The sequence below is a fragment of the Ammospiza nelsoni genome, chromosome Z (genome assembly GCF_027579445.1).
Source record: "Ammospiza nelsoni isolate bAmmNel1 chromosome Z, bAmmNel1.pri, whole genome shotgun sequence".
Lineage (NCBI taxonomy): Eukaryota > Metazoa > Chordata > Aves > Passeriformes > Passerellidae > Ammospiza > Ammospiza nelsoni.
The window spans coordinates 1,207,658-1,226,124 of NC_080669.1; the positions used below are offsets into that span (position 1 = coordinate 1,207,658).

General features: G+C 44.7%; 1 protein-coding gene across 5 annotated transcripts in view; it reads right to left on the reverse strand.

The window, feature by feature from the left end:
- Positions 1-17,052, reverse strand: part of SSBP2 (single stranded DNA binding protein 2) — a 135,442-nt gene extending 118,390 nt beyond the window's left edge. For all 5 annotated transcript variants that reach the window (XM_059492921.1, XM_059492920.1, XM_059492922.1 and 2 more), the window contains exon 1: positions 16,885-17,052. In XM_059492921.1, coding sequence (XP_059348904.1) covers positions 16,885-16,943 — 59 coding nt within the window. In that variant the 5' untranslated portion in view covers positions 16,944-17,052. The remainder of the gene's footprint in view (positions 1-16,884) is intronic.
- Between the last annotated feature and the right edge of the window lie 1,415 nt (positions 17,053-18,467).

Consider the following 18,467-nt stretch of genomic DNA (forward strand, 5'->3'; position numbering starts at 1 on the left):
TGAGGTGGTATCACCCTCCTCAAAACAAACTAACACATACACCCAAAAAATCCACAAAAACACTCAAAACAAATCAAAAACCCCTCAAACCAATCCCTCCCCAAAAGAAAACAAACAAAAAAACCCAACCTAAACAAAAAGCAACCAACCAAAAGAACCCAAACCAACACAAGAAAAAAAAGAACAAAAAAAAAAACACCAAAAAATCCTCACAAAACCCAAAAAAACCACCCAAACTAAACCTAAACCACAACAACAAAAAATATTCCATCCTCGAACTCCCAAATCAGTGCTTGTGAGCTCAGTCTCGAGCTGCAGCACTCCGTACACACTACCCTACACAAGGGATACGTTCCCCGTGCTTCCATTCCAAGTATTTGTGCGTTAATTCCAAAATCAGCTTTTCCGAGCAGCTCCTCAGGCTGGTGCCTTTCTGTTTCTCATGCAGCCCGTGACCTTCGCAGGTGAGAGGGGCAACATCAGCCCCCGGGGGCGCTTTTCACACTTCCCTCGCGGTGAACAATGGGCCGCTGCAAACTTTACCACAGCGGGACCAAATTTCAAAACCAGTCACCTGGAGATGGAAGATTAGCAGGAGACACTCGATAACGACTGGTTTGACAAAGCACTCGGAGTTCCCCAAATTCCAGCGCGTCTTGCTCCACCTGGCCCCTGGGAGGGTGATTGCCTCCCATTCATCCCACCTGGGCTAAAGGGTTTTGCTGACGCCGGCCTTTTGTGCGTGTTCTACATAAATACATATTTATCTGTTGAAATCTCTGATGTTTTCTGCGGCCAAGTTGCTCTGGAGGAGGGCACAGCTTCATTCCTGCTCCAGTTATTTCCCTCCCCAGGGCTGCCATGAAAACAAATGAAATCACATGGATGATGATCTTGTCAGGTCTCATCAGCAAAGCAAGACCCGGCATGGTCATTATCAGAAAAAGAGATTTAAAATATAAGCTTAAAACAAGACTACCGAACTTTTATACACCGAGCTGAAGTTGCGCACTGCAGCTTTTCTGTAACAAATCCCTCTCCTGCAAGGATTTTACAAAACTTTTCATGTTCATGAAGGACCACTGGAAAAAAGTGGTACAAACGGCAAAAATAATGAGTCAGCTGCTCAGTTTATTGAGCATCCCTGCAACTTGCATGGCAGTTTAAAACAAGTTGCACAGGAAATTCAGTCAGCAAAATATAAATAATATTTATATATATAATATATATTTATAAATATTGTTTATGTTTTATATATATTAAAATAGAAATTTTTTTTTACATTTAAAACTTTATTAGGAGTGGATTTGCAAAGGGAAAGAAATTTCCAACCAAGATGCCAACATCTATTAGCCTGGCACAAAACAATTAAAAGTAATGAAATTTTGACTTCTCAGTAAGTGTTAAGAAGCTTAAGATTAGCATTTGGCTAATCCTTCAGTCCCACGGAGAAGCCCTCACACAGACCAGACAGCATTCTGGAGGTGGCAGCGCTGCCCCACAGCTTCTCAGCAGCATCACTCATCATGGAGCAAGAGACTGACAGCTCCAAACAACAGCAGCTCGCCTAAAACCACTTTGTATAAAGCATTTATGCACTCAGAGGTGCACAGAGACCCTCTGTGCCAAAAGGCTGAGGTGACAGCATGTAATATGAACCTGTCTTTAAAAACAAAACCGGTGCCCCTACAGTGAGCAGCTCCATTCTCTAGCAGAAACTTGTGTCAGAGGAGGGACTTGTGACTGCCCACTCTCAGGGAGGAGCAGGGCAGGAAGGACTAAACAAAAAGTATCCATTTTTTAAAAATATGTATTAAAATTTTTTAAAGCCTTTGGGTACACACCCCCAAAAGTAACTGATTTTGGGCGCCAACTTGAAGGCTACATTCAGCTCTGGCAGTGGCTCCTGGGAGGCTCGGGGTCCCTAAGGGAATCCTTGGGCGGTGAGGAGCTGCTGAGGCTTGCCAGCGCAGATGTGTGCCCAGCTGGTGCCAGGTAATGGGACACATCCTGGTGGCCACAGCAGCCTTTGAGCAGCTCCAGCTCCTGCCACAGAGCACTCGGACAAAGCCTCAGCAGAGAAGGCAGAAGGCGTGTGCTGTCCAGTACAGACACCTTGGAAGGGACGCAGAGAAAAGGCACCGTGGTCCATTTATATACAACAGCAAATGCCACTTAATTCTCATTAAACTGAGCGTGATTCCCACCACCTGCCCTTCTCACTCCCACCTCCCAGGCCCCACAGGGACAACGCTGGAGCAGCTGATAGAAACACTACACTGTGGCAAATCTACAGATTTTCATCTGGAGTCTGAAACTTGGTTGGAAAAAGGGAAAAGAGCTGATGACAGTAAGACCTGTGAAATTATGGTTAAACAGGCTGAAGTGGATCTTAAAGGCAAAAGGTCAATGTGAGTGACTTTTAACATTTTCTTTCAAACAGTTTTCATGTGAGTTTCAGGTAAGGGTAAGGTTATTCCGAAACTTGAAAATGCTGTTTGTAAGATGTGCCATCAAGTACAATATCTGGAATACTGAAGAATTCCATCAGACCACAGAACAAACCAACAAAACAGTAACATTAGTAATGAGACTGAGGATTCTGCTGCTTGGAAAAAAAAAAAAAAAAGACAGAAAAAAAAAAGACAAGGAAGATATTTCCCAAGAAATTATCTTTTTTTTTAATGCCATATCCCATTTTATGATTCTTGACTTTTTAGTTTATTTACTTCTTTGTGTTTTTAGGCATAAATCAATTACGTCTATTTTTTTATACAAACACCACCTCTTAAAATAAAAAGGAAGCTTCAGTGAGAACACAGCTATGGCAGCATCAGTCAGAGAATGGAGTAACGAAGCTGATGTAAATACTTCAGACCAAGACTCAAACTTCCCCCCAACTCTGAAGTGTTCAGTTTCCTGGGAGTCAGTGTGGGCAATTTGGCAGGCATGCTCATGAATATATTAACTGACAAGAACCATCCTCCCCCTCCAGTTAATATATATCAGGAGGAAAACATGTAGAGAGGCTCAAATAGCTAAATATCTCAGGCTAAAAATATCAAGAACTCCCTCAGCTGGAAGTTGTTAGCAAGAGCTCTGATAAAAATAAGGAACCAGGACAGCATAAATTCTTTCCTTTCCCTGCAGAAAATAAACTACATTTGGGAGGAAAGTATTCAAAACATAATAAAAGAGGTGACTCACCCCTTTCAACATGCAGCACACAGTGCATGGAAAGGAGAGGAGGGGGAACAGGGATGCAAAGCCAGTGTAGGAGTCCTGCAGGGAGAGCAGCAATGCCCAGCTCCAACTCAGCTCCTGGAAGGACCAACAGCTCTGCCTCACACACTCCCTGCCCTGAGGGACCCCTGAAGGGCTCCAGAGACCCCCAGACAGTAAATGACCACCCTGAGTGAACGGCTGCTCCTGGACCTTTCTCCTGAGGTTACTGGGATGCCCCTCACAGAAAGCTCCCAGCACTACAGCAGGAACTGCAAGGCTATGGGCATTTTAAATTCACCTCTTAGCCAACAGTATTTCCAGACATAGGCTGCATTCTTTATTTCTTACATATTTCTCAAACTTACCTTGACACAGTCCAATGAGAAACCCCAGAACCAGCAGAGCCAGCTTGGCTTTGGTTTGCAAGCAGACACATGCACATCACCCAGTTTTTTCATTTTTGGGCAGGCAGGGCATCAAAAAGCAAGCCTAAACCGCCTACATTTAACAGCCTTCCACACTCAGAAGGAAAAGGAACTGAGCAGGATGGGCTTGTCTCAGCCAGAGGAAACACAGCAAACATGGTGTCTTAGGACTACTAAAACAGAAAGTAATTTACAACAGCATTCCATTCCTTCATTCTGGATGGAGCATCCCACATAAAGAGAAATTATCTGGCTAAAGCACATCACAAGCGCTCATCTCACCGTTTCATAATCACATAATGGACATTTGTACATCACACTGGGTCACATGCCAGAGACACTCAAAAGGGAGTGGACCTTTGGACCTTTCAGAGTCATCTCCAGTGCCTCCTTCCCCGCAGTATCCCACGGCAGGCAAGGATGCTTCTGCACACCAGCATCTCCACTTCTTGTAGAAATAAAAACTCAGGAAAGAAAAAGAATACTGTACGTGAACATCACTTGAATGCCCAAGAGATTGATGACATTTACTTAATTTTACAAACTGAGTGATGTAAGTAAAGAAATATAACTCTGTCACTAGGAAATACTCTGATCCCAGCCACCTCAGAAAGAAATATTCTTGGATTCTAGAATACAAATACAGAATAGTAGGAGCAGGAGGGAAAATTATTGTTTACCAAACGTGAATCGTTGAACATTAAGGGAAAAAAACCTTGACTCTGATGTAAGGACACCTCAACATCTTCACAGAGGATTGTCACAGCACAACTCATGGATTGTGTCACATCCCTGAAAGAACTTGTTCTAAAAGTTTGTTACAGTAATTTTTCCATTTTACATGTTGGATGAAGACACAGAGAGGTTCTGGGAAGCTTCTTGTGCTGAATGGTAGGTTGAGGGAAGAGATAGGAAGGTTTGTCCCAGCAGCACACCTGAGTACCCAGGCACATTGTGTATTAGCTTAGAATGTTTATCTGGTACCATTGCAGCCATAAGGCTGCGGGGCAAAGAGGGTTCAAACACACTTTGATCCTTGAGGTGGCTTCTGTATTGTTTGAAACACTGGAACACCTGTCCTGTGCTCTTCAAATGCTCACGTTCAGCTAAAATATCTGCCAGCATAACTGGCTTCAGAGCACCAGTTTTCCACCCATCTGAGATCCCTCCACAAATCCAGAAAAGAGTCCTTCATCCTGGTTTTCATGCTGCTTTCAGAGTTCCCCCAAGCCCTGGAATCAGAGTGTGAGGTTCTGTCATACACCTAGGCAGAATCAATAGAGCTGAAGGGAAAAAACCCCCACAAACTACAAAGTGGGCAAACAAGACAGAATAAACTTTTGAAGCACAAAAGCTTCTTCAGGTCACTTGGCCTGTCAAAAGGTAAGAAAAAACTCTTTTCTCTTTTGTTGCTGGGGGTGCTGTCCAGAGAGAAATGGATGGAAGCTTGTTCAGAGAATTAAAAGCTCACTGTACCAGATTAGCATTGGGGGAGTAGTGAATTCCCAGGCAGAAAAAAAGTTACACATATGGACTGCTCTTGCTGTTTCCAGAGGCTTTCATTCACACTGCTATACAAAAATACTTTGCTTTAAGAAGCTGGGTTGTTGGCTAGTCCTTTTGTTGGTTCTGAAGAGAAGTAAATACAGGTGTTGAATATTGATCCTAAAGACAAGTAAATACAGGTGCTGAACATAAAAACAGCCTTGGTGAGGTAACTACAGTCATTATACAACCAACAGGTAGGACACAGTAAATTTTGTTTCCCTATCAGGCAAGGCTGCCATTGAACAAGCTCAAAAGTGGACCCAGAGTGCAGTTACTCTATTAACTCTGAAAATGCCCCTTTTAATTTTATTCCATATCTGAATCAAAACTGTTTATTTTGTCTTTTTTTCCCCACCAATCTGCTTCTGTCATTCAACACACACAAGTGATGCCCATGTGCCTGTTCTACAGACAAAGATATCAATCCTTGATCCATAAATATTATTGTATAAATTCATACATACACCTATTAACACATACAAACACAGGCAACACAATGACAAAAACTGGCGCTGGGAAAATGCAATGGTCATCTCTCTTTCAGCTATGTTGACTCTTTAAATATGGCCCTGGACTGGGAAATGAGAAACACAAGAAAGTTATGAGCTTGTTATAAACTGCCTCACAGAGCTGGACTGAAGTTTAGCTGAAATCCACAACTGAATCACAAAGGCAGGAAGAACATGAAAACATTTCCATTTTCAGGCTGCAGAATACACAGCAACTACTTTGCCAAGCTGCACTGCTGGTCCCTTTAATCTCGTTTCTTGGTTCCTTTCACAACACCCTCGGAATGCCTCAGAATAAGGTGTCAGGAAGCCCGAGGCACATCTGACACTGCCATGGGTTAGGTTTCCCTACACTTCCCTCAATTAGTGTTTCACTTGTGCCCTGAATTACTGAGGATTTCCAATGTTTGTGCTGAGCATTAAGTGCCTGTGTTCACTTCAGCCCACAACCATTTGCAGAAGGCAAAGCTCTGTAAAAACACACCACACCAGAGAGCCCCTCTAATTATGCCTTGCCCATTGAATGTGTACAGTGTGCAAAGAGAAATTAAACAGAAACTAATACCAAAATACTTATACAAGCTCTGTGTTTCCCTGTGGCTGCAGCTGATCCTCCCCAGTGCTGCTCTACCAGCGAGCCCCTTATGCACGGCCTGCTCTCTGAAATGTGGGACAGGTACTCCCACAAGCTGCTGCAGGCATGACCCTGCATTTTCAAATTCATTTCTTTGGCTCACAGTCCAAGTATCGAAACCACAGAGTCCTTTCTTGACTTTTTGAAGTATTTTGTAAGAGCTTTACTAGATGGTCATATGAGCGAAAAACTGCTCAATCCACTTGCATTGTTTTACAGGAAAAATGCTTCTGGTTTTATGTCCAGAAAAACATCTCTCTATTATTTGGGGTTTTTTTCCCTAAATGAGTAATCACACCCAGAATTGGACACTGGGCAACTTCTATCTTTCTCTGTTTTTTCCCCTAGTTTGGATTTATTTACTATATATGTATAGTTCTGTTTGGGAAATATGGGTAACATTTTATAAACAACTTTTTTTTTTTGTTAATTACCGGATTTAATAGGAATACATCTGCATCCAATACTCCAGTATGCTTTTGTTTCTAATAATTTTTTTAGGATAATCTGTGAAATTATTCAAAATAGGTTTTTTATTCACTTTTTCTATGTTCCCCAACTACAATTAGACAAATCATTTAGGTCTTGCATCTTTGAAGCATAAGATAGTTTTATTTGGAGTCAGCAGTTGTTTGTTCATTTGGGTTTTGCTACACTGTAATAGCTCATATTAATTCCAAAAATATTTTGAAGTGTATATATAAGTTTGTGGATGCCCATGTCTACACATAATGGTCTTGTAAAAGTAAACATCTTTCCTTCATAAAGAATTAGATGTACATTTAGCAAAATTAGAAGTGACACTGGATTTGAGGAGCTGCCTCAGAAGTCAGGAACACCAAGGTGTTTTACCTTTCAGATCTGCTCGCCAGGCCCGAGACCATCACCAGAGGCCCACTTCCAAACTTCCAACACTGCTCTTCATCTCCTGAGCAGATCTCAGATCTCCTTTATCTTTTCCAGCTTTGTATTTTTGTTAACCAACTGTCCTGTACTCCAACCCAAAAAATCAACTTATATTTGCATTATTTTACAATGTGCATACACATTGGAAATTATTTTACAATGTGCATACTCACAGGAAAACCAAATTCCTCAGGCTGCAATAGATGCCTTTTAGTTTTTTAAACATCACCTTCATGTACATGTATCCTCTCCAAATTCACATTTCAAGGAATATTAAACAATAAACAATTAAAGGAGCCAAACAGTTCAAGAGACACACAGTAAGAGCCATAATCTTCACTTCCAGGGCAAATTCAGATTTGGCAAGGGAGTTCCATTATTCCTGATAGGCCTGATGAAATATCAGTAACTCACCCCCACTCCAAACACTCAAAAAGCACCTGCACCTCCCCACCAGCACCTCCACCCAAAGACTGACCCAAACAGGAGCCATCCAAGGCTGGCCCTCACTCTTTGAGAATCAGCTCGGAGAAGAACACAAATAACATATCTGGCATGGAGAAATCAGGAGAGGCTTGGGGTTCTCAAATCCTGCTGCTGCTGCTCCAGGGATCTGATAAAGCCCCACAACTTCTGAGGAGCATCAGGTGACAGCCTCACCTCAATCCTCACAAATCTCCCCATAGTTATGGCAGTCACACACCCTGTCAGCCACATGAGCCACTCTGTCCCACTGCTGTCAACAACAACACAGTTATTAAGGAATTAATAACACCCCAATATCTTACTCAGAAAGCACAATCCCTCCCAAGGAAAAGAACACAGGCTACTACAGTTTGCCACTGATGTTGCTGGAATTTTTTCCTAACCTCTAAAACAGGTTTTCGAGAGTAAAACCCAACACTTTCTTATAAGCATTAGGCTGTTTATCATAGAAAACATAGACAGTATTTTACTTTCTTCAACTACCTGTAAAAATGCTTAAGTCAAGCAATGGAAAATTCTTACTAACGTTCCAAACTCATTATATGCACCTGCTAGTAACAAGACATTATCAATAGCAATATAAAAATAAAATTGCATGCACTGGAATTTACATATACTGGTAACTCCTTAGTACTGATTACTTATTGTTTCTGTATTTTCAAAACACTGGATTCTTCCTATGAATATTACAGGGTTGTAGTTTGGTTTGAAGGTGAAATCTCTCCCAAGACTCCAAGGCACTGGAAATAAAAATGGAAGTAACGTAAGGTACAGGACATCGTGTAATCAGTAATTTCTTAAATTTCTTTCACAGACAGTATTTTATTTAGGAATAGGACAAAGGAAGAAAAGAAACAGTGAAGCCTAAGTAGGAAATTAGGAATTCATTGGCAATGTATGCCTGATAAACTCCTTTAAGAGTTTGGGATTAACATCAAGGGTTGTACTTCAACCAGACCCAAATGAACTCCAAAAAACACCAAGCCATAAGCCTAAAGGCAGATTTAAAGCTGAGCAAGGGTGGGATAAAGCAGCCCATCAGTTCAATGCATAGAGGAGCTAAACAACCCTCACTATCCACAACCACAGCTGAAAAACTATACTTGCCACCAGAAATGTGATTTCTGAAATCTGGATTTCCTCAAATTGTAATTTTCCATTGATATTTGCACAGGAAAGAAGGTGGGGCAAAAACAGTGTGGTGTCACAGTGTTCTTCCACAGGTGGCTCCAGCTTAAAAATAAACCCTCAAAAACGCTGTTACTCTTGCCTGAAAAATGATTGAGAGAACTTGGAAAGCCTAGAGAAAAAAAATGGGCAAAACAAATTATTTCAATTTAAACTGTTGTTCTTTTATCACAAACTAGGCTGGCTTTCCTTGAGAGGAGATGTGTTTGTCAAAGCTGTATGCAGCTGGGGCTTGGAGGAGCCAAAGGCTTCTCCACAAGAGGCTCAGGTCATTCTGGGCACAGGGAAAGGAGGGCCAAGGGGAGAGGAAAGGAAGGGCTTTAGGGACAGAAACACCTTCAAAACAGAAAGGCAAGAGGCCAACATTATCTGTCAAAAAAAAGAAATGTCAGCTCAGCTTGGTTCACCTGGGAGAGTGGGCAGTGGGCGAGGACGAACAGGTGCAAAAGTTAAAATAGTGACTTTTGACTCTTAGCCTGTCACGACGCCTGCACCACCAAACATCTTCATGAAATTAAAAATCAGGGTACAATCACATAAAATAAATTATGGAAGAGTCACTAACAGCATGTTTCTACAGAAGAGAGAACGTTTCAGCAAAGCTCTTCCTACCCTAAGCCAACTCCACTAAAAGACTTTCATTAATGAGTGCTATGTAGAAATACAGAAGTGCACATGACAAATCAGGAAAAATTACAAGCCCTTCTGGGGACAGGAAGAGAATAAGGAAAGTTAATAACAGAAAATTCAATACAGGCAAATGTGGAGTTCCATGCTCAGGACTAAGAAATCAAATACACAAATATGAAACTGAGAATAATTGGCAAGGCATCTATGTTGCAAAAAGAACCTGGAGGGCGTGTAACTACAAAAATGGATTATTTCAAACACAAAATAAAACAAACCCCCCATACAAACAAACAACTCCCCCAACAATAAACATGCAAGTGTTTCAGGGAGTATTAGCAGCATTGTTTTATCTATATTATGTCAAATGAAAGGTAATTATTTCATTCTGCTCCGGAGACACTACTAACAATATGGAGAAAAAACAAGCAGTCCAGAGGCAAGAACCACAGAAGGTGTGAAAGGGAAAAAAATAACCCACCACAAAAATGTTCAGTTTATTTTTATATCTGATGGAAAGTGAAAAGCTAGGACTCTATGGTCCTGACTACTGCCATATTTCAGTTTCTTAGAAAGGGACATTTTATGTTCTCACCTTCTCCCTTCCTGGAACTCTAAGTGAGAAATACCTCAAAGACTAGAGAAGCATGGACGGAGGTCATCAAGATTTCTGGATTAACCCATTTGTTGATATCTGAGGATGATTCTCTCCCAGGAGCTGAAACAACACCTGCCCACTGCCTGAACAACCTGGTGTTGGGGGTCAGTGGCTCCACAGCACAGAAAAAACCTCTCAGCGGTGACTCAGCCTGGACCAGCATCACTTCCTGGAATGTTTGTGCACCAAGGAAAGCAGGAAACGAGTGGTCCTAACCCCAAGCAACCCAGCTGGAAGGCTCTGGAGACGCAGCTCCTGAACCCTGGTGGAGAAAAAAAGTCATCTGGTTTTGCCCAAAGGAGCCTTAGCAGAACATTCTTAAAAATAAGGTGTTTTGAGCCGTTTCTTATTACCTCCAGAGCACCCCACGAGGCTGTGCAGGGCAGTGACCCTTCCATGAAATGGCTCCGCTCAGCCACCCCAAACCACAGAACCATGAATTTGTGAGTCTCTCCCCAAGCACAGCAGCCTGGAGGAGCCCTGCTGCAGGTGAGTGTCCAACTCTCCAGCCTGGATCTTTTCAAGTGCATTTCCCAGATTGACGTGTATCCACAAGCCAGACAGCAGTTTCACAAAAATACTACATTTATACAAGTTCCTTTGGCATCTTATCCTGTGGCAAGAGAGACAGTGGAAGCTGTCTATATGCATTTCTGGTTTATGTGATACTCCAAGAAAGAAAACGAAAATAAAATTCAGGGCTACATAGCTCAAATTGGGGACCCAATAACCAATAAACATTTTTGTCTTTTGCTTTTCTGCATCTTAGTGCCACTTCCAAACTGGCTGTCGGTCAGGAGTGGCTTGATGCCTATTTTTAGAGGTGAAGCTCAGACACTGTGGAGCTGGGCACCAAAGAAACAACACAATCTTCCTGTAGGAACAGCCGTATTATGAAACAGCAAGGCAGCCATAAGGCACAAACCGCAAGACAGCAAAATAGCAAATTATCAAATAGCTGCTCATTACCAAAACAATGCTCTTCCCTGCACAACAAAAACCCCAGAGTTTTTTTTTTTTTTTCCGGGGGGGGGGGGGGGGGGAATCAGTGAACATGCAGATGAGGGCAAAGTGAGAAATATGCTCCGTGTACATCTGCATTTTCCAAGTTAAGAGAACATTTTTGGGAATGCAAGTACAGCGCCCAGGCACTGCAGAGACACACTGTTCCAGCTGCTTCTGATGGCAAATCCTACCCTTCCCTCCCGAGGCTCTGACATGCCTGAGACACAGCTCCAGGACTGCCTCACACCCCTGGGTCTGCTGCCACCTCATAGGTGTGGGTCGGTTTTACCTTGGAGACAACAAATATCACACCCCTGCTCTCACAAGTCCTTCCCGGCAGCAAAGGAATGGTCATTTCCCAGCACCTGGAGGGACAGAATGTTCCTCCCAGCTCAACAAAAGCCTCCCACTTCCTGACCTGCCTCCCGGCTGTCCTGGCTCTGCTCCCTCTCTCGCCAGGTCTGTGTCCCTGGTCCAGATGCCGCAGCCTCCTCGCAGACCCCAGCCCCAGGGCCAGTTCTCTTAGGGAGCAATTCCCTGTCTCCCCTCTCCAGACTGACCATTTCCATCCCGTTTCCTCTATGCTCCCCGTCATCCCTGTGTCCTGGCACCTCACAGCTGCAGGCTCCAGCTGCTCACATCTCCACTTTCCTTCCCACCCAGCCCCAATTTTCCTCCCCTCTGATCCCAGGATCTGCTGCCTCCCAGCGAAGATGAAATATTCAGCGATTACAGTCAGTAAGCCCTAAGCATATGCAAATGGATCTTTTTGAAAAGGCTTGTATCCTGGCTAAATTCAGATGCTTTGTCATGCAAATGGGAGAAAGACACATCTCTGGAATCAAATCCCTCATCCTTTTCTTTTTCAACCAGATTTCAAGTGTTTTGAAGGAGAGCGGGTATGATTGGTCTTCCACCATAAAAGTTGAGAAAACTTTTAAAACATTGGAAAACACCTATTGTCTTTGCCCAGTTTTCAAAATGGACCACATCTGAACTGAACTTTTACACACAAAAAAAAAAGTTACATGAATCGGCACAAGGCTTAAATATTGCACTGTAACTTTTCCACCCCAACGGTGGAAGTTTGGCAAAGTTAAATCTTGGTTGCTTTAACACTTGTGACAGTATCATTTGCCTGTAATTTAAGCAGAATTAATTTCTTCTGTTTAATCTGAACGGCAGCACATACATTACCTGAAACATTTTCATGTGCTCCCAAGACACCTGTGCAGGGTAAATGAGCACCTGAAGCACATGGCCAATAATAAATACTGATAAACAACTACTATTTCCAGAGCCCTCTCTTCTGCACACTTTATTAAAATGTAGATTCTTGTAAAATGCCTGATGTTCCCAGACTCCCTGAGCAGTACAACTGCAACTTTTACAAGTTAGACCTGATGGATACATGTCAAACCTAAACTTTACAAAACAGGCAGGATTAAACTACCAGATTTGTCTTCAGAAGTGGGGGGCAAAAAATTAATGCATCTTTTACCACCAAAATCTTAAGAAACTAGCTGGCCACTTCCCAGGGACGAGTAGCAAATTCAACACTGAAGCCACTTAATTTTTATCTGAATCTTATTTTTGCGTAGCTTACAAACATTGCAGTTGAAAAGGTGACTTAACTATGTAAACTTGGGCAATGCAGTCTTTTCAAATCTGAGGGGGGAAAAAAACAATAAAACACATGAAAGAAGACACCCAAAGAACTCCTCTCATACAAAGGAACTGTACATACCAACAGCCAACCTCTCAAAACAGACCTGAAGAGAAGCAGTATTTTGATAAGGCATCACTTCATAAGAAATTAAGTCACAGTCTCTAGTCATGCATTTAGTTTTTAACCAAAATCTGGGTGTCTGCCAAGCCTCAAGAAGGTTTGGGGCTTCTTGGGAAGAGGACTAGTTTGGAAGATCACTGGAACATGAAGAAAACTGAACTCAAAACATATATTTCCACCAGAATTTACTTTCCCTTATATGTTTGTTAGAACTGCATTTCTACATATCTATAAACAGAGAGACACATTTGCAAATGGAACTTGTGTGGCCTGATCCCTTTTTTTCCTCAAAGATCAAAAGTTTAGAGAGTTTCACCATTCAGTGAAGTGTTGTCAGGTCCGAGCTCCTAATCTGAAACAGTCCTATTTTAAGGAATAAGGGGAGGAAAAAAGGAAAAGCACTGTTCACAGTTGCTGTGAAGAGGTAACAATAGAGGATGTGCGGATACTTTTTTGTCTTTTTTCCTCTGAAGGCGTAGTGGGGCCTGAGGTGGTGCCGGCACAGCGGCGTGGTGAAGAGCTATTGTTTTACACAATTTTTCCGTCCTTGAGCAACCGGGATGGACACAGCCCGAAATTAAGGCAGAGAGGAAGGGGCACAAAGACTCTCGTGGGTTTTGTCTCTTCACCTTCCTCTCGCCTCACGGGTATCGTGTGCCCTCACCTTCAGTGTTTCACCCAGCTGTGCTGTGCTGCACCTCTCTGGCACAAAATTGGGTGTTGCTGCCCCCAAATTTACCCACCCACACTTCCCATGTGCTGTGAAGCTGAATAATGCAGGTGGTTTACCCCAGAGGTCAAGCAGAAGGGACAAAGAGAGGGACCATAAAACAAATGCCATCTTGGAACTGAACATTTGCCAAGGGCCATTACAAATGGCTGGCAAAACTTTGTTCGTTTTTATAGTAATTACATAACCTCAAAGGACACAAACACCGAGTGCAGCACGCAGCAAGACACCGTGCTACAAGGCACACTTGGCACGGGGCTGGTCTGTGAAACACATCACAACAAACACCAGCTGAACAACACACCTCTTTTCCACACTTGGCAAATAAGCTTTTCGCACCCTGGTCCTCTCACTGGCACACATCCTCGTGGGGAACACACATGGTCCACATAATCAGCCCATTGAAAACTGTGGGAGTGTGATTTTTAAAAATTTTATTTCCTCAATTATTACAAGTGTATTTTGGAGATTGGTTACTGGCTACATATTTTAGGCACTTAAAATCTTGTGGAGACATGCCAGTGTTCAGCTGAATTTTCTGTTCTAAAAACTTTGGTATTAAACATAATTATAATTCCACTTTTCTTGATTAAGTAAGTACTTATTGTATCAGTCACACATATGTATTTTCCTCTGTGGTTTCCAAATTAACACAATCTCATGCAAAAGTCAGAGCTGTATTTTTGTAGAGATATTTAATTGGACAGCCTCTTCTTTTTGAGCAGAACAAAAACTCATGCATTACCTTGGGACAAGTATTTCATGGCTGTAAAGCAATGAAAGAGGGGAAAAATTGCAATCACAGTTTTTTGGAAGTCAGAAAGAAAGCATATGAAAATGGCAAGGATGTGATCTCATCAGAAAGAAGTAATTTTAACAGATGAAATACCAAAAAAATCTGGAATGTAGACTTCACATAATGGTATTCCACATCATAAAACAAGTCTCAAAGCTTTTATACATATATATATATATTTTTTTTTTTTTCCCCCCACTGGAGGAAGGAGAAAGACAATGTTTCTAACTCCCAGCTGAGTTAATTTGCAAGGAGATGCAACCATGAAGTTTCTGACCTGTCAGGTCCACGATCTAAAAACAAACCATTTCAGTGTTTTGCACAAAATAATCTACACGTGAGGAGCCCACATTTCCAGCTGTTAGCTCGAAGTGGGAGACAAACGTGTATTTAAATCGAACAGCACCATCTAGCAGGTCCTCACAACTTTACTTAGGAGGGCAGTTGCCTTACTTGACAATAAGTCAGTTTGGCAGGCTTGCCCAGAAAATTATTAAGCATTTTCAGAGCAAACAAAAAAATATTATGTGCTTTACAGCACCAAGAACCCTGAAGAAAAATGAGCTACAAGGAAAAGAGTACGACTGAAAACTGTTTAAAGTTTCAGCCCCACGACCGGAGCGCTTGTGCGTGTGGCTTGCGCTGGGTAGCTCTGGCAAAGCAGAATTAAAACAACATGATCTTCATCTGACCCGATGCACAGCAGCCCTATGGATCTGTTTTCAGTCCCACTGTGAGTTCCCACTGCGCCCTTGAATGATTTACCGAGTGTATTGACAAACACCAGCAGCCGTGTAGCACGAGGAAATGGTTTAATTCCCTAATTTTGCTAAGACAAAATAAACAGCGCTTCCACGAGCCGGCCAAGCAATTATTTTTAAAATTATCCCTGCGCTGGAACTAAGAAGTGCCACTAGTTGATCAGATTTCAGAGCCCAACTTGTGCCTCCCGCTCCATCTCAGCAATTAACGCTTCCCGGCATGGCTGCCTCTGTCTCCCTCCGCTTTCCCGTGGCAAAGTTAGGTGAGAAATTGTCAAACACCTTAAATTCCCCTTCTCCTGTCGAAACAGAGATGCCTGGCCTGCTGCTGTTGCAGGAAGCGTGCATGCCAGCCTCTGGAATTAGGCAGTCTTGAAAAAAAAAAAAAAAAAAAAAAAAACAGAAAAAAAAACAACCAAACAAAAAAAACCAAAATAACACAACCAAACAAAACCAAAAATAAAAAACGCACAGAAAGAACTAACCCAACATGAACCACAAAAATAACAAAAAAAAAAAAAAAAAAAAAAAAAAGGAAGAGCAAAGAAAAAAATAAAACCATCAAAACCAAAATTCCTAAACTCACACATACGGGGAGGGGAAAAAAATAAAATAAAAACAAAAAACACCCAACAAACAAACAAACAAACAAAAGAAACTTTTAGGTGAAGGTTCAAGACAAGCTGCCTGGAGGGAAACTCCTCGGCCGTGCCCGGAGCGCAGATCCCGGGTGCTGAACCCGCTCGGGAGCGATGCGATGCTCGGAACGGAGGGAGAGGTGCGAACCCGGTCTCGGGCAGGCGCTCTCCGCCTCCGGACCCCCTGAGCAGCCTCACCCCGACCTCCCCACCTCCGGTACACTTCGTCCCCCTCCTCCTCTTCTTCCTCCTCCTCCTCCTCGCACGGGCTTTTCCTCCCCCTCCACCCGCACCGTGCCAAACCGGCCTCGGTCACGCCAAGTCGCGGCGGCCACAGGACAACTTGAGGAGACCATTCCCCCAAAAACTGCGTTTTCCTCCCGCTTCTCCCGGCGCTGCCCGTGCCGGGGGCACCGCCAGCCCTCCCCGTCGGGCAGCGGGCAGGAGAGCGCCGGAGCGCGGCTCGCCCGGGCGCGTTATGCGCAATTAGGAATAAAAAAAAAAAAAAAAAACCCAAAAAAAACCCATAAAACCCCAGCATGAGTTCGGGCAGGCAGCGGGAGCCGGGGGGCGCGGTGCCCGCTCCCCTTTGTGCGGCGGGGCGGGCGCGGAGCCCCCCGAGAGCGAACAATGGGGGGCCGCGGCAAAAGTTGCGAGGCGCCCACTTGGGACGCGGCCCCGGCCCCCTGCCCGGGCTCTTTGTTACCGGAGGGGTCCCGGCACCTTGCGGGGCCGGGCTGCGGGGCGGGCACGGCTGGCTCTGAGGGGGGACACACCGCCGCGACCCCGTCCGAGCTCGGACACCGCGTCCCGGCGCGGGGACCCGCGGAGCGCGGCCGTTCCCCCCCCCCCCCCCCGCTGCCCCCTTCGCCCTCACAAACTTTGTGAGGGGGCCGCGCGCGCGGGGCCGGCGGGCGTGTGGGGCGGGCCGGGCCGGGGTGCGGGGAGCGAGCACTCACTTCTCGCGGGCCTGGCTGTCGGACGGGACGCTGCTGTTGCTCTTGCCTTTGCCGTACATGCCTGCGGAGAAGCTCCCGACTGTCACGCACCTGTCAACCCATCACCGCCTCCCCGGGACCGGCCCCGTCGCCACGGTGACGGGCGCCACACGCGCCCGCCATTGGCCGGGCCCGCCCCCCGCGCGGTGATGGACGGGGCGCGCATCCGGCCGGGCGCGGCCCCGCCCCCCCCCCGCGCGAGGGGGAATTAGAAACGGTTCGAGAAGGATTTTAAACAAGCGGCTGTTCCCGGCGCCCGCCGCGCCCCCCGCCGCCGCGCCGCCGAGCGGGGAGCGCGCCGGAGAGACGCAAACTGCGGAGCGGATTAGCGGCGGGCGCGGAACGGGCAGCGCCCCAGCGGCCGCTCCGTGTCCCCAGCCCGACCCCCCCCCCCCGGCACCCGCAGCGAGCCCCCCGCCCCAAAAACACCCCCAAAAGCACCCCCGAGGGTCTCTCCGCACCCCTCACCCCCAGGGGAAGGGACCCCCCCTGCGAGAGCCGGGATTGGGCTGGAGGTGGGGAGGAAGCATTTTCTGAAGCGAAGCAGCGTGTCTTAGAGTAGCTTAAAAATAATAAAAAAAAATTAAAATTAAGAAGAGAAAAAAAAAAAATAAAAACCACCCACGGTCTGAAGAAAATTCAAGGAAATGCTTTGATTTTTTTTTTTTTTAAGTTACATGGCAATAATTGCGTACTCCGCAGAGACGGCAGAGAGAGAGAGAGCAGGAGAGCAGCCACTGGGGCCATTTGTTACTTGATTTCTCTTTTTCTTAAGTACCCGAAGCTCTGGAATTTTTCCGCTCTTCCTCCTCAACCACAGTCCCAAATTTTGCAGATATTGGTGGCCTGCTTGTGTTTAAACTGGGGCTAACCTTGTAAACCCACTCCCGTGTGTGACCTGTGGGAAGGGGGCTTTTAGTATTTCGATGTTTTAAGTGAGCAATGCCAATCTTTTTTTTTTTTTTTTTTTTAAAATTATGTGGGTGTTTGTGTGTCAAATGCACCCAACATCTTTCTCCCTGCCGTGTCAGGAACAACCAGGGCCACAAAAAAAAAAAAAAAAAAAAAAAAAAAAAAAAAAAACAAAAAAACCCAAAAAAAAAAACCCGACCAAGGAAGTTGTGCCAGAGCCTAGACCACCAGCATCTGTTTATCATTGTTGGAGCTGCAAAGGGGGGAAAAAAACATCCTCTGGATCCTGAGCTGCTGGAGCGGAGGGAAGAGGGAATGGTTGGTGAGGTGAAGCTGGGGAGGGGGGGATTAGGAGAGTATTAATGAGCGGCTGGAACAAATTAGCGAGGGAGCAGCAGAGACAACAGGAAAGGAGTGCGAGGGGATGGAGAACCCGAGGTGCCCGACGTGGGATGTGTGTGCTCTAGGAACCCACCCCAACAGTTCATCGGATTGAACCGCACGGCAACAAAAGCCATTTTGTGCCAAAGTTGGTTGCCTTGGGCTTTCACCCCTTTACACGGTTTTTAAAAAATGTTTTTATGGAACGGCATGAGAGCGTGGGTTGGAGTGGGTGTAGGGAAAAGAAGTAA